We start from the raw sequence: 14,721 nt of genomic DNA, 5'->3' as shown, positions 1-14,721 counted from the left end.
TTTTCAGGAGACCCGTGTACAGTGTCTTCTCAGTTGGAGTTGGAAGAGGCTTTCAGGCTGTACGAGCTGAACAAGGATTCTGAACTCTTGATCCATGGTAAGAGAGCCATCACTTGGCTCCCAGAGCTCTACTTTACACATAACTCTTCTTGTTGTTGACCATTTAAAGACAATCTAGGTGTCATTTTTACGTGTGTCCTCATCCCTATGTAATTGTCCTTCAGTCTTTTCCCTGTATTAGAGCAGGTAGAATCATGCTTTTCATAGTCTAGCAGAGATGTATATCTGTATGTAGTCTTTTAGGAAACTGAAATGTGATCTGTTGTTTCACAACTTAGCCATTCCGGCACAGCTTCAGAAGTCTTTGTGGGGGGGGGGGTACCCTTTTCTAGTGTAAAATTCTAAAATGCTGAGAAAAATGATCAGTTATGCAGGCAGGTAGCACCTCCCTGTTATCCTACAGCTTGGGAGCAGAGGCAGGGGGAGCCAAGATGTTCCACAGCAGCCTGAGCTACATAGTGAGATCATGTCTGGAACAAATGGGAGCTGAAAATTTTTTTTAAGGATTCATTTATCTATTATATACACTACAGCTGTCTTCAGACACACCAGAGTGGGCATCAGGTCTCATTACAGATGGCTGTGAGCCACCATGTGGTTGCTGGGAATTGAACTCAGGACCCCTGGAAGAGCGGTCAGTGCTCTTAACCACTGAGCAGTCTCTCCGGCCCCGGGTGCTGAGATTTTACTCAGTTTACTCACTGTATGTGCTGAGCACAGTGCTAGGACTGATAACCTGTTTCTGCTCTGTGTGCTCTTCCTTAGTTGTGGCCCCGAATTCACCACAGAGCACATTTGTCAACAAGATGCTCTTCATTGTGAAATGTTTATTTGGTGTATTGATAAATTTCCATCCTGGAATATCCGCTTATGCAAACATTGGTATTATTCCTGGTATAAATTCATTCTCTAATTGAGTGCACATCTTTTAAACACTCTAATTTTTGTCATTTAATGCATTGTCGTATATATGTTCTCTACAATGAGGATTTAAGAAGTAATAGTTTCTTTAAGGACCAGAATTTAAAAAGTGATTATTCACAAGGGACTAGAATTAATAATTCAAGTTTCTAATGTGTTTCCTATAAATGCTTTTATTTTCACAGAAACTTACTTTATAGCCTTTAGTAGACTAATACTGGTCATATGCCAAAATTCTGCCTCCGGTGTCTCAGGGCACTTTGAAATTTGCATTAATTTTAATTTTGTATAGTTTGTATTTTGTAAATACGCTGTTAATTAATTTCAGTTTGTTATCTTTCAGTATTCCCGTGTGTACCAGAGCGTCCTGGAATGCCTTGCCCGGGGGAAGATAGTGAGTATTTTAGTGCTCTGCATACTTGAAGAGTTACTCAAAGTGGAAAAAAAAACTTTTTGTTTTGTTTTTTGAGACAAGGTTTCTGGCTGTCTTGGAACTCTCTTTCTAAGACCAGGCTGGCCTCCAACTCTGAGATCTGCCTCCTAAGTGTTAGAATTAAATTTGTGAACATCCACATCTGGCTTAAGAAATAGAACTCTTTGATTGATTCTGTTTCCTCACTCTAATTTAGAATATATTACAACTGTCCAAGCTGTGCTTTTGACAAATGGAACTCACCTAGCTATCTGTATTTTTCACAGTGGTCTGTTGTACATATAGAAGGACATGTGGCTTCGTGGTCTTCAATTTTGGATGTTTTCAAATCTGTGGGAGTTTTGAAACATCTTTGAAAGAAAAGATACCTTCATATCACTTGTGCAGATTGAACAGTGCTCACTCACTGAGGCACTGTCTGCTCATGCTTACCACAGCATGTGAGAGGAATGGGCTGGAGACTCCACTTCCGGGAGTCCTGTTGCCACCACGTGTTAGCAGTGGCTGTGGAACCTCATTTTCATTATGGTTTCAACACATATCGCAGCTTCAGAAGGAAAACTGGTAAACGCCTTGCTTTGAATAAATGTCTAATTCTGCTGGTTCTAGTGGAAGGAGAGTAAAAGCCATGTTGACCAGACGGAGCTGCTAGAGACGGTGGCTGTCTTCTGTGCGTAGAGCCGGAATGTTGAAAGATTTGACCTTGTAGCATATCCTGTGTAGAGTTCCGTGTTCATTTCAGTCCATGTTAGGTGTGTGGCATACTTCCCATGTACAATACAGTTCCTAGGCTTCCCACTATACTGCACCCCTACTTTATCTAGTAAAATTTACTGGTGGAGGTCCGGCAAAATCAGTATTAACTAGAGTACAGAGGGATCGATAACTATGACCAAGGTCTCTTGGTCATTTAAATTCTTAGACAGCAGTAAAATATTTGAATTTGGGATATATAAGTTAGTTCATAAGAGTGTGTGGTGAGCTAAAATGTGCTGGCTCTGGGTAAGAAGTGTTGGTTTTTGCAAAAGCATGTTTAGTGTTAGTAGTTTCGTGCAAGGCTTCTTGTGTTTGAGGCTTTGTTCCCCAGCTCTGCCACAAGAAAATAAGATTTCTAAGAGCACTGGAGCTGGGACTTTCTACTTTAACTTGAAAGAGTGAATTCAGTGCTACATCACTTTAAAGTCCTTCAGAAACGTCTCCTACTGTTAACTACCACTGCAGACTATCACCAGTGCCCATTACAGTGTCTACCATGCCATAGCACTGGACAGCCAGATTAGATTTGATTATTTGGAACCTGTGCCTGAGTATTTAGGAATGAGACATGGCTCAGAGGTTAAAAGCCCATGCTGTTCTTCCAGGGGACCCATGTGGTGGCTCACAGCTATTTGTAACGCCAATTTCTAGGGGATCTGACTTCCTCTCCTCGCCTCCAGAGTACTAGGCGTGCACACTAGGTATACTTACACACATCCAGACAAAGCACTAATACACATGAAAAGTAAACAGGAATAATACCATTCATATAAAACCTTAGGAGTGAGCTAGGCCTATGGCTTATGTAGCACATAAAGTATTGGGTTCAACACCTAGTATTGTACCAGAAACAAACCAAAAAAGATAAAAGTTTGTTATAGATGAAGTTATGTAAACTATCACTTACAAATAACTCACATGAAGTAAAATGTACCTCACTTTTTGTAAAGGTAATAATTATCTGTAGTGGGTGCTGACATTCTGACGTTTTTTTTTTTTTGCCTCTTTGATGTAATATAAGAAAAATATAACTATCTTATTATTTGTATTTTTAAGATATATTTTATTTTTAATTGTGTGTGTGTGTGTGTGTGTGTGTGTGTGTGTGTGCGCACAGATCAGTGCCTGAGAATTTGAGAGCATTAGGTGCTCGGTCTCCCTCTTCTGCATGCCATACGTAGCTATGAACTGCTTTGACTAGATGTTAGAAACCGAACTCAGGTCCTCTCCCTGAGGAGCACTTAACAGCAGATATACTTCTCAAGCCCCTTGTCCCTTTAAAGATCTCTATTATTTTTGCCAAGAGTATTTAGCAGTGTCTGATCACGAGAGACAAATAAACCTAGATTGAAACCTAAATACACTGCCGAAGGTGTGACGAAGATAAAAACAAAGCGAGTTTTGGTTATGTGAGGACCAGACAGACAGACAGACAGACAGACGAGAGACCACGGGCAGTGCCTGGACTGTGGCTTACTCTTCATTAGAAAGCGGCAGCTTTGAAAGGCACTGTGGAACAGCTACTTTTTGAGTCTGAGCTTCATACTGAGTGATGCTAAAGTTAATTTCCTAAGACACAGCAGCTACATTGTCATTGTGGGCGCTCTGAGATCTTACTTTCCAATCATTCTGAGTCTCGGGAAAGGGACTGTCATTGGTCTTTATTCTATTTGTTTGTTGAGAAGTTGGATAGACAGAAGAGCACTGGCTGTAAAGTCAGGTGAAGGATGCAAGCAGGCATTTCCTCCTTCAGCTTCTCCGTGGTCAGTGTTTCTCCATGTGAAGGATCTCTGAAGGAGCGCAGCGCCACTCCCCAGTGTGGGACCCTGTGCTTCTCAGCCAGTCCTTCGGCAAACCTGTTTTCAGTTTCAGTTTCTAGTTTGTGTTACTAGATTTTTTCCCCCAGCAATACATGTCATGGAAAAGTCAGGTTTAATTACGTGGCTTTTCTTCAAACTTTCAATCTCTCTTCAGAGTCCATTTACCGCAGAGGGGCACGCCGATGGAGAAAGCTGTACTGTGCAAATGGCCACACTTTCCAAGCCAAACGTTTCAACAGGGTAAACTTATTTTGTTGGATTCTAATAGTCTGAGACATCTATTGTTATTGTTTTCCTTTCTATGAGAGAAAGATAGTTTGTTATTAAGTCTTAATAGCCCGTTTTACAGAAGTGAGCAGCAAGGCCTAGCGCTCCGGCCACGCCTCCAGTCCTCTTGCACGTCCTCTCTGTGCCCAGCACGCGGCTCCGTTCTGGTGCACTCGGCCTTCCTCTAAAACTGCCTCAGCTTTCTTAAACAGGCCAGGACCTTCTCAAACTCCATGAATGTGTGCCATTAGTCTAGGCTAAACTCCTTATTGTCTGTTAATTAAGTCTGAGAAAAAAATGTAGGTTATTAAAATTACAAGAAAATCATGTTCAAATACATTCAAACAGGCAGAAATGATCAAAGTTTAGTGTGTAAGCCCTATAATCTCACTGTTTATAACAGTGATAGTAGCAAACACTTGGCCAGCTCTTACTCTGTATCAGTCCGTTTCCTGAGGGATTCCTGTGATTCACTAAATCCTCAAAACAACCCTGTGACATAGGTACTACATATTCCCATTTTATAGATGAGAAAAATGAAGCTGAGTCTCCTCGTCTTAGGTGGGTCAGCCAGTAAGTGCAAAGCTGGGGTTTGAGAGCAAGCAGTCTGCGGACATAGCCTGTGTTTAGACCCCACCCCCACCCCAACCCTTTTCTGACACAGGCTCTTAGTGTGTTGCTACAGTTGGTCGGATACTTTGAATACAGCTGGAGTTAGCCTGGAGCAGGCTGTGGGCTGCATGCTGTCTGGGACACCAGGGCTTTGGTTTGCCCTCTGCAGTCTGCAAGGCTGCATGCTTTATTAGCCACTTTTCTCTGTGTTCCTTACTGCGGCCTTCTTGTGAAGATGACATTGGGAAGCAATGTAATAGTATATTCACTAGCTCTTTGAAACCCACAATCTTCTTTATTTTTCAATGGTCTTCAATAGCCTTTGAAGAAAAATTATGCGTGAAGAAATTTTAATTTGTTTGATTTTTGCCATGAGCTGACAGCAGATGTCATAATGAGAAGGATTTAATTAGAGAAGAAAGGCCGCTTATTTTTAAGTATCTTGGGTTTATTTATTTGGCTTTTTTTTTTTTTTGAGACAGTCTCAATCTATAGCCCTGACTGGCCTGGAATCACTATGTAGACCAGGCTGGCCTTGAACTCTATGCCTCTGCCTCATGAATGCTGGGATTAAAGACATAATGTGTAAACTATTGGCAAATAACTGGGGGACAGGTTATGTAGCCCTGGCTGGCCTTGAACTCCCAGTGATCCACCTGCCTCTGCCACCTGAGTGCTAGGATTAAAAGTGAGGGCCAGCACACCTGGCTGTGATAAAATCATCTTGAATTTACTCTTCACAGCGCGCCCACTGTGCCATCTGCACCGACAGGATCTGGGGTCTCGGACGCCAAGGATATAAGTGCATCAACTGCAAACTGCTGGTTCATAAGAAGTGCCACAAGCTTGTCACAATTGAGTGTGGCCGGCATTCTTTGCCACCGGTAAGGCACAGGGTTTTGTTTGTTATATACGTGTATAGCATGCTTCGTTAAACAAGGTAGAAACAGGAAGGTGTAGAACTACATCTTAGAAAATACAGTGCAGGAGTCCTTTATATTCCACTCAAGGAAGCCATGGGGGTCTGGAACTGTCTAGAGCCTTATCATTTTTAGCATAATACTATATGTCTCGGCCATACATTGTTTCTTCTATTCTTATGATTGAATATTTCGATCATTTTTTTACTATAAAGAAAATCACAGTGAACTTCTGACAAATCCGTCTTAATTCCTTAAAGGCCCAGTAGTAGAATTCCAAAGTTAAAAGATACACATTTTTAGAAAAATCAGGATGTGTTTTATATTGTCCAGTAGGATGATTATCCCAAGTTTATTCGCAGAACCTTGTTCTTGGAACCTTTCTGTTTGCTAAACACCATGACTAGCAGATGCTTGGGGAAGGAGAGGGCTTACTTGGCTTGTGCTAGCAGGTGACGGTCAGTGAGGGAAGTCAGAAGCTGTGGAGCAATGCTCAGCTACCTTATACAGCCAGGCCCACTTGGCCAGGAGTACCCTTTACAGTGGGCTGCCCTTCTGTACCATATCAGCCAGCAGTCGAGACAGCCCATGGGTGAGGCCCACTCTGATGGAGACAGTCCTTCATCTGAGGTTCTAGCTGACCAGGTGTCAGGTTGACAACCAGCCTATTTGTGAAAATAGCTCATTCTTATGGGAGGCTCATTTTTGTGAGGATTATTTGGCTAATTTTTAAGTTTTAAGAATGAATTTATAGTTTTGGGGGGTTCCGGGTTTTAGGGAAGAAAAGAAATACCAAAAATTGTAAGTATAGTTTACCCAACTTTCTGTTTGTTCTGGTTATTGTCAGTCGACACAAAGTAGAACTACCTGGAAGTCTTGATGAGGAGTTATGTAGAGTAGACTGTTGGGTGGTGAGTTGTTTTGCCTGGTAATGGAGGTAGGATGTCCCTCTGTGAGTGGGCCAGGGTGCACATGTGGGGATAAGGCTGCAGGCCTGCCCGCATTCATTCCTCCTAAGCTTTTCACTGTGACTCGTGTCACTAGCTCCTTCGTGCCTTCCTGACTTTCCCCTCAATGGTGGACAGCAGACTGAAATTCATTGTCGCCTCTCTCGGCTGAGGTGCTCGTTTGTCAGTATATTTCAATCACAGCAACAAAAATGAGATTTTCTTTCTTGAATAGTCTTGGTTGGTGTGCGCTCGTGAGGAAGGAAGGAGGTGGCCAGAGTGAGCGAGTGTATGAGATGTCAGGGTGGTACTGAACACATGCTCAGCGTTCATGCATCCCAGAGTTAGAACTGTGTATCTGATGTTCTTCCTCTAGTTGGCTTGTTCCTGATGCTTACTAATCCTGCATCTTATGAATTAGGGACAGTTGTTCCCTAGGGTGCTGGCAGGGACTTGGTTGAGTCCATGTCCCAGAGGTATTTGTTCTCATTTTCTGGCCCATTGATATTTTTGAGAATATACAGTAAAAAAGGAAACCTACAAAATACTGCATATAGATTGAAGGTGTTTATAGAATCTTAAAGCCAACCTCTGGATCATAGCAAGAACTCCTATTCTAAAACTTCCTCCCAAAGATTTAAAATGCAGGTCAGAGTGGGGGGAAAAAAGAATTCAGAAGGGGGAGTCACGGTAGATGGTTCAGTCTTATTTTCAGTTGACCTGAAATCACTGTTTTTCTTTTTTTTTTCTTTTTTCTGTGAAAGTACAATGTCACATCATTCATAGGCGTATTGTATGGCTTTATAGAGTTAAATATTATAACAGTAGTCTAATTCATGTCATTTAAAGTTTTTCACTTTAAGTCTTAGTATGATACATATCATTGAAATGCTGTCATTTCTGGATTTATAGAGGTTTTTGGAACTTAAAAAAACATCTTCTAAGTTACTTACTGTCTTTGGAAATGCTTGTAGGAACCCATGATGCCGATGGACCAGTCGTCCATGCATTCAGACCACACACAGACAGGTGAGTGTGAGTAGCAGACCGGGACTCTGTGGCGCTTGCTTTAAGTGCCGTTTCTCATAGTAGGGCAGCTTCCTTCCTTGCTTCCTTTCCTTCCTTCTCTTCTTTCCTTTCTTTTATTCCTTTCATTCCTTCTTTCCTTTCTTTTTTCTTTCTTTTGTACTTCCTTTCTTTCATTCTTTCTTTTGTTTTTTCAGACAGGGTTTCTCTGTGTAGCCCTAGCTGTCCTGGAACTTACTCTGTAGACCAGGTTGGCCTCAGAGACCCACCTGCCTCTGCCTCCCAAGTGCTGGGATTAAAGGTGTGCATTCAGAACTGGTTCATTCATTCTTTCTTTTTTGAATTAGCATACAGAGTATTTATTATATTTCATTATAACATTTTCAACTGAAACTGGTTGCTTCTCCTTTCCTGTTTTCTCCTATATTTCCCCTGTCTTAAGCCCTTCTGCCCCTCGGAGCCTCCTTTCCACTGTTGTGTGGTAACTTTTTAAGTCTAAGTTTAAAAGCATAATGTACCTAAGGATATTTTGTAATGGCAAAATTTGTCACAATATTTTAATATACATATTTAGAACTTTAAAAAACAACTGTGTAAACTAACAGTTGGCTTTCCCAGTTCAAATAAATTCTTTTGAGGATCCTTTAAATTCAGCAAGCCTGGTTTCTTTTTCACAGTGAGAAAATACAAAAGGGTTTGGAGCCATGCTGACTGTTTTGGAAATGGTTACAGCATAGCTCACTGACTGTGTGAGATGAGTTTAGTGTTAAGGTTCTTAAGCATGTATTTGGGAAACTCTGAAACTAAAAGAATCTTTCTGGAAGGGAAGACGGGCCCATTGGTCGTCAAAGAGGCTTGGAAAGTCTGAGCTAAGGGCCTTGTTACTCCCCAGCCAGACTAGAGCCCGGCCTTGTCAGTTCTTCATCCCTCATAGTCAGGCGCTTCTAAAGTGGAGACGAGGACTGGAAACCAGTTCTCCATCTGTCTTAGGATGTGAAAGCATTTAAGTGGGACCTGCAGTCACACGCACAGAACAAGTTATTCATAAGGAGGAAGAGCAGGAGTTGGCTGCTAAATGGGACTTCCTGTCTACCTTTGGGGCTGGGACATGTTTCCCTGGCTGGCCTGGAACTCAGATCTGTCTGCCTCTGCTTCTCCAAGTACTGGGATTAAAGGTGTGAACCACCACTGCCTGGGCCACAACTCTTAATATATAATTTAGGACAAATATTAAACTTTAATTAAACTTACATGCAAAAACTAAGAAAAGCCAGCAAAAAAAAAATTAAGTAAAAATTCATCATTGATTATTTTTCTTTTTTAATGTTTGGGTTTGAATTTTCAGTAATTCCATATAATCCTTCAAGTCATGAGAGTTTGGACCAAGTTGGTGAAGAAAAGGAGGTAAGATAATTTGTCTTACTATATACAAAGTCTTTAGCTTTTCAGAAAGACATAATCTTTAAGAATATAACACTTTGACCTGCTTAGATATTAGATCATAAGAGTAAAATATGAGGAATGTATTTAATGATTTTAGAGTTTTATTTTTATTTAAATAAAATAACCTAACGTTTTAATTAAATAATTCTAACTATGAAATAATTTGAAATTTTAGTTTCACTTTAAGATAGCATAAATAAAAATTACAATATATATACATATATGAATAGCATTTAGTAATTGATAGTATTATTTGAAACATGTAAACTCTTTCATTTTGTGGTCTGGTTGCTTGTTTTAAGTATAAGGGTCTTCATTAGTATCTGGAACATCGTGTATGATGTGCCAGGGCGGGATGGGCACGCTGCTCTGTGGAGGTCAAAGGGCAGTTCTGTGGAGTAGCTCCTCTCTGTCCACCTGGAAGTGGCTCCTGAGACCCCACTTAGGTTGTGGGCCTGTGTGCCACACACTTTATCTCCTCCTGCACTAAGGCCACTTGCCTTTTGTTTTCTTTCCTGTTACGCAGTTTGCTGGGTTTTGATGTTTATTTTATGTGTATCTATGGAAGAAAATGCCGTGTGCGAGCAGGCAGTCATGGATGCCAGAGGAAAGGTGTGTCAGAGCAGTTAGAGCAGTCACAGGCTCCTCTGCAAGAGCAGTGTGTTCTTAACTGCTGAGTGCTTCTCCAGCCCAAGTCTATTTATTTCTAAACAGAAATTAATTTAAAGAATAACCAGTTTTAGAGAAGCTTTTGCTGAAGAAGCCATGTCTTCCATATTGGCGTGGAGGCAGCTTGTTAGCCATTTCTAGTTCTGTGTATAGTGTTTGCTTTAGCGCTGCTTTTCCGACGTGTGCATTTCTGCCATGGAAGATTATTCCTTACCTTTTTTTCTTTTTTCTTTCTAGCCTTTGATAGGTATGTTGTTTTGGGCTTCTCTTGTTTAACTTCCAATGTTTTATTATGGAAATTTTGGGCAGAATATTGTAGCAAAGTGTTACATGCACTGCCCGGTCAAATTCATTTTGAGCACATAGTGGTTAATCTGTCTAAGCACTTGCTTTAGTCTAACCACTCACAACCGTGAAGGAAATCTGTTGATCCCAAATTTTTAGTATGACAATTAGACTCTCTAATTTAGTTAACGGTGGTTTGTTTGTTTTCTGTTTTGGTTTTTTTGAGGGGTGGAGGGTGACAATCGTAAGTAGCATAGGCTGGCCTGAAACTCCCTACATATCTGAGGATGGCTCAGTCCCCTGACCCTACTCACTCAATCCCAGATGTGGGACTACAGATGTGCAGCACCTGCTCAGCCAGCTGCACACGAGTGTCCACTCTGCTTACTTGTCCTCCCCACCCCAGAACACATGTTTACTTTTACACTGCCAGGGTTATTAACATGGTGGGCCATCCTGTAACTGTTACAAAACCTTCCTTGTTGTGTTCTTAGGCTGAATGAGTTAGACAAGGGAAGAAAACCCTAATAAAGCTTGAGACCTCTGTTCTGGGCTCATATGTTGTTAATACTTCTCTGACCTGCTAGTCGGGCTCTTTTCATTCCCTTCTGCCCCTTCTAGAAGCTGTCACTGGCATTTTATCATCATTGTTATCTTTGCTGCTTTGTTGCTCACTACTGAGATTTATAAGGCCTTTAAAATGATAGGAGCACCCGTAGCAAACACCCAGACGATGGCATGTAGCTAGAGGGGTTTCCACTCAGTGAGCACAATATAGTGGCCTCTCAGAAGGAAGACCCACCAGCACTTCAGGGGCCTGGTTTGCAGCTTCTGGCCACCAGCAGTCCCTTCTCCCTGCCATAAAAGCAGCCATGGTCTGTGCTTCTCAAATTACCTTTGCATCCTTTGCTCTTGTTCCAGCTGTACAAACAGATATGCAAGTCTGCCATCCTCCATGGCACATAGGTGCACATAGATGCACGTGCAGAACAGCGCTCCCTCTTTTCTATTATTTCAATTTGTCAGTCCCACTATTTTTTCCCTCCAGCTGACATTATTACAGTGAGTTATGAGGACATAACTGGCCCTGCTGATGAAAGCCTGAATGTCTTCCCAGCCATTCAGAAGGCTGAGGCACAAGGATGAGATCAAGCTCAGAGCCAGCCTGGGCAACCTAGTGGAGACCTGTTTCAGAATGAAAAATGAAAAGTAGGTTGGAGAAGTGTCTAGCATACATGAGATACTGGGTTCAGTCCTTCATAAAATACAAAAACATAACAAAAAAAAAAAAAAAAAACTCAGTCTCCAGTACTGCATGACTAGGTATCTATGTAAGAAACTAAACAAGTGAAGTGCGTGACTGGTAGCCACGCTGAGTCACTGTAAATGTCACTGGAATAAACAGTGCCACAGTCTTCATCGGGGCTTACACTGCATAAAGTCATCAGCGTAAAGTCCTAGGTGCTCCTCAGTCTTTTCTGTCCTTTGACTCATCTGTCTCTGCTCAGCCAGTCCTTTGACAGGAGAGTGGCAGTGTATGATTCTCTAAAATTGTTTTTAAGCCTGCCATTCCATTATTGGTTTATGTATCCTACAATCTTAAGATTTTCTTCAAGCTGTTAACACTTGGATCTTTGGAGAAGGGGTATTTTAAATTAAACTCAGCATTCGAGGTTCAGTCCGTCTCTCTTCCCGTCAGCAATGCCATTCTCACCATTCCTGTGGGTATGGGGTTAAAGCAATGCCCTTTCTCTAGACTTGCCCACATATATGACATACATATTTTAGTGGATCAGTATTTTGTTATACATGTGTCTGTGTAGCTTGTGCCTTAGGAGTTCAGATCCCCTAGAACTGGAGTTATAGATGACTGTGGCTGTCATGTGGGGTGGGAGTGGAACCAGGATCCTCTGGAAGAGCAGCCAGTGCTCCTAACCACTGAGCCACCTCTCTGGCCCATTTCTGTTCTTTCCTAAACGATTTGTTTTTATTGTTTTTAGTTATTGTGTGGAACCTCTGTTCTGCAGTCCCAAAGTCCATGTCCTTTCATTGGTGTGTCTCATGGTGCTTGTACTTAAAATTGGTCAGGTCCTTGTAAAGATCCTTTAACAGGCCTCAGACATTGTCCTCTGTCCTTCTTATATATATACAAGAACAGAGTTAAGAGCTAAAATACTTTATGTTAATAAAAAAACTTTGAAATCACTATTGTTAGAACAGTCTGCTAAAAAATGCAAAGTATTGAAAATGTTGTTGCTGTAAATGCTCTCCTCAGGCAATGAACACCAGGGAGAGTGGTAAAGCGTCTTCGAGTCTAGGTCTCCAAGATTTCGATTTGCTCCGAGTTATAGGGAGAGGAAGTTATGCCAAAGTGCTGTTGGTTCGATTAAAGAAAACAGATCGCATTTATGCGATGAAGGTTGTGAAGAAAGAGCTCGTCAATGACGATGAGGTGAGAGAGCGCGGGCGGGCGGTTCACTGCTCTACACAGGCTTCACGTGCACAAGGCTCTGGGCGAGATGCAGAGTTCCACACATACATGCACTCACACAAATCATATTATTTCAGTGTGTGTGGGTTACAGTCTACTTTTCTAAGCAAATGCTTTAGGTAAAAATAAAGTCAAAGCAGATTATTATCATCAAGGGGAGTGCTTGAGCTTTCCTTGTTTTCGAGACTATTTTGTAATACTCAACATTTTGTTTGTGGTATTTTCTCTTTGTATATGTTTTGTTTCATGACAATGAGAGGTTTTGATACTTAGTCTATTTAGTTAGCATTTATGATCATTGACTTGCTAAGAACAAGTTTATTATTGGTTTTGGTCATTTCATGTAACACAGATGTCTTTGATATTTTCAATAGGATATTGATTGGGTGCAGACAGAGAAGCATGTGTTTGAGCAGGCCTCCAATCACCCTTTTCTTGTTGGGCTGCATTCTTGCTTCCAGACGGAAAGCAGGTGAGGTTAAAGGACAATATGTCGCTGGGCTTCATACTTTTTGACAGGTTATATAAGAGGAATCTATTTCCCATAATTCTTGAAGTAGGAGGACTACCTATAATTTTCTGCTACAATCAGTGATACTGATTTAACAGCAGTCACTCGTAGACATAAAAGGAAGAAAAAGGGAGAGAAGGCTCTTCAGAAACAGCAGTAGCTAGCCAGCCCTTTAAATATCTTCTGTATTCTCATCTTATGACATAATGTCTCTTTACCTGAAGTGACTCATGACTCACCTAGTTCCTAAGATCGCAGGGCGTGAGTAGCTCTGGACTGCAGTGGCACCGCTCCACAGTGGAATTGGTGCATTGGGTCACACTGGGTCACTTGTGTCCACTAAGGTAAAAGGCTGAGTCGTCTCCAGTGCATTCCTACTGTTGCTATTGCTGTTTGGGAAATGCCAAAACCTGTATGACTCAGTGTGACATGTGTCTCTTGCCTCGGTTGTAGGTTGTTTTTTGTCATAGAGTATGTAAATGGAGGGGATCTCATGTTTCACATGCAGCGACAAAGAAAACTTCCCGAAGAGCATGCCAGGTAAGTTTTGTTTGAGTTGGAATTTTTGCTCTTGGCTGCCTGACCTTTTTATGTCTGCTAGTTGAAAACAAGTTAACATAAATTAACTTGATAACTTTTAACAAGTTATTTTGTTGCAGTTTATTCTTTGTAAGTCATGAGGTGGTTAAGTTACACAATAAATTATACCATATCACGTATTTTGTTTGTGTTCATTATGTATTTAGGGTTTTCAGGTGGTTATTATTCATAGCAAAGCCATATTTTTTTTTCCAATTTAAGGTTTTACTCCGCAGAAATCAGTCTAGCACTAAATTATCTTCATGAGCGAGGGATAATTTATAGAGATTTGAAGTTGGACAATGTACTGCTGGACTCTGAAGGGCACATCAAACTCACTGACTACGGCATGTGTAAGGTGAGAGACCTCCACAGCTGGAAACCTATCTGTTAGGTAACTTCACCGTTAGATGGGAATCGGGGGGGGGGGGGGGGGGGGGGTGCCTTCTTTAGGATGTTTTAGAATTCTAGTCTGAAGACAAGTGTACTTTCTGGCCGTTTGGCCATTTGTAGAACTCCATGTCTTCTGTGATGTGTGGTATATATGGGTTACTTTTTTTAAAAATTGGTTGTAGCTTTTCTTGTTATACTTTTGAAGAAACTTTGGAAATAAAACCTACAATCCCATTATGTTAGCACAGCATTTGCATATCACCTTCCAGGCTTTTACCTGTTTACTAGACCTGAAGCTACTTTCAGATTTTTCCTAGAAGTGTTTTTATATTTACATTTTAAATCTCTGACAGACAATATTGATAAAAATCAAGTAAGCATTTTACTTTATCTCAGAATATTAATGGTGTTTTATTCCTTTGGCAACAGTGTTTTATTTAGAGGTCTGATCTTTGCCCACAGAATGTCTAGAGAATTATTCTACTTATTAACCCTGGTCTAACAAAACATCCACACGTGTATGATATATACTGTGTTCCCCACCCATCAGTAGAAAGTATATTATGCTCTCGGATAATATTGAGGATT

General features: G+C 41.1%; 1 protein-coding gene across 1 annotated transcript in view; it reads left to right on the top strand.

The window, feature by feature from the left end:
• The window catches only part of PRKCI (protein kinase C iota), a 54,070-nt gene that overhangs the window by 29,356 nt on the left and 9,993 nt on the right, over positions 1-14,721 (top strand). The window contains exons 3-12 of the mRNA XM_080929571.1: positions 8-97; positions 1,325-1,375; positions 4,145-4,230; positions 5,613-5,753; positions 7,711-7,765; positions 9,108-9,166; positions 12,435-12,611; positions 13,025-13,122; positions 13,615-13,701; positions 13,963-14,098. Of these exons, the coding sequence (XP_080785697.1) occupies positions 8-97; positions 1,325-1,375; positions 4,145-4,230; positions 5,613-5,753; positions 7,711-7,765; positions 9,108-9,166; positions 12,435-12,611; positions 13,025-13,122; positions 13,615-13,701; positions 13,963-14,098 (980 nt within the window). The remainder of the gene's footprint in view (positions 1-7; positions 98-1,324; positions 1,376-4,144; positions 4,231-5,612; positions 5,754-7,710; positions 7,766-9,107; positions 9,167-12,434; positions 12,612-13,024; positions 13,123-13,614; positions 13,702-13,962; positions 14,099-14,721) is intronic.

Source organism: Micromys minutus (assembly GCF_963924665.1).
Source record: "Micromys minutus genome assembly, chromosome: 15".
Classification (NCBI taxonomy): Eukaryota; Metazoa; Chordata; class Mammalia; order Rodentia; family Muridae; genus Micromys; species Micromys minutus.
This window is presented reverse-complemented; position numbering and strand designations above follow the sequence as displayed.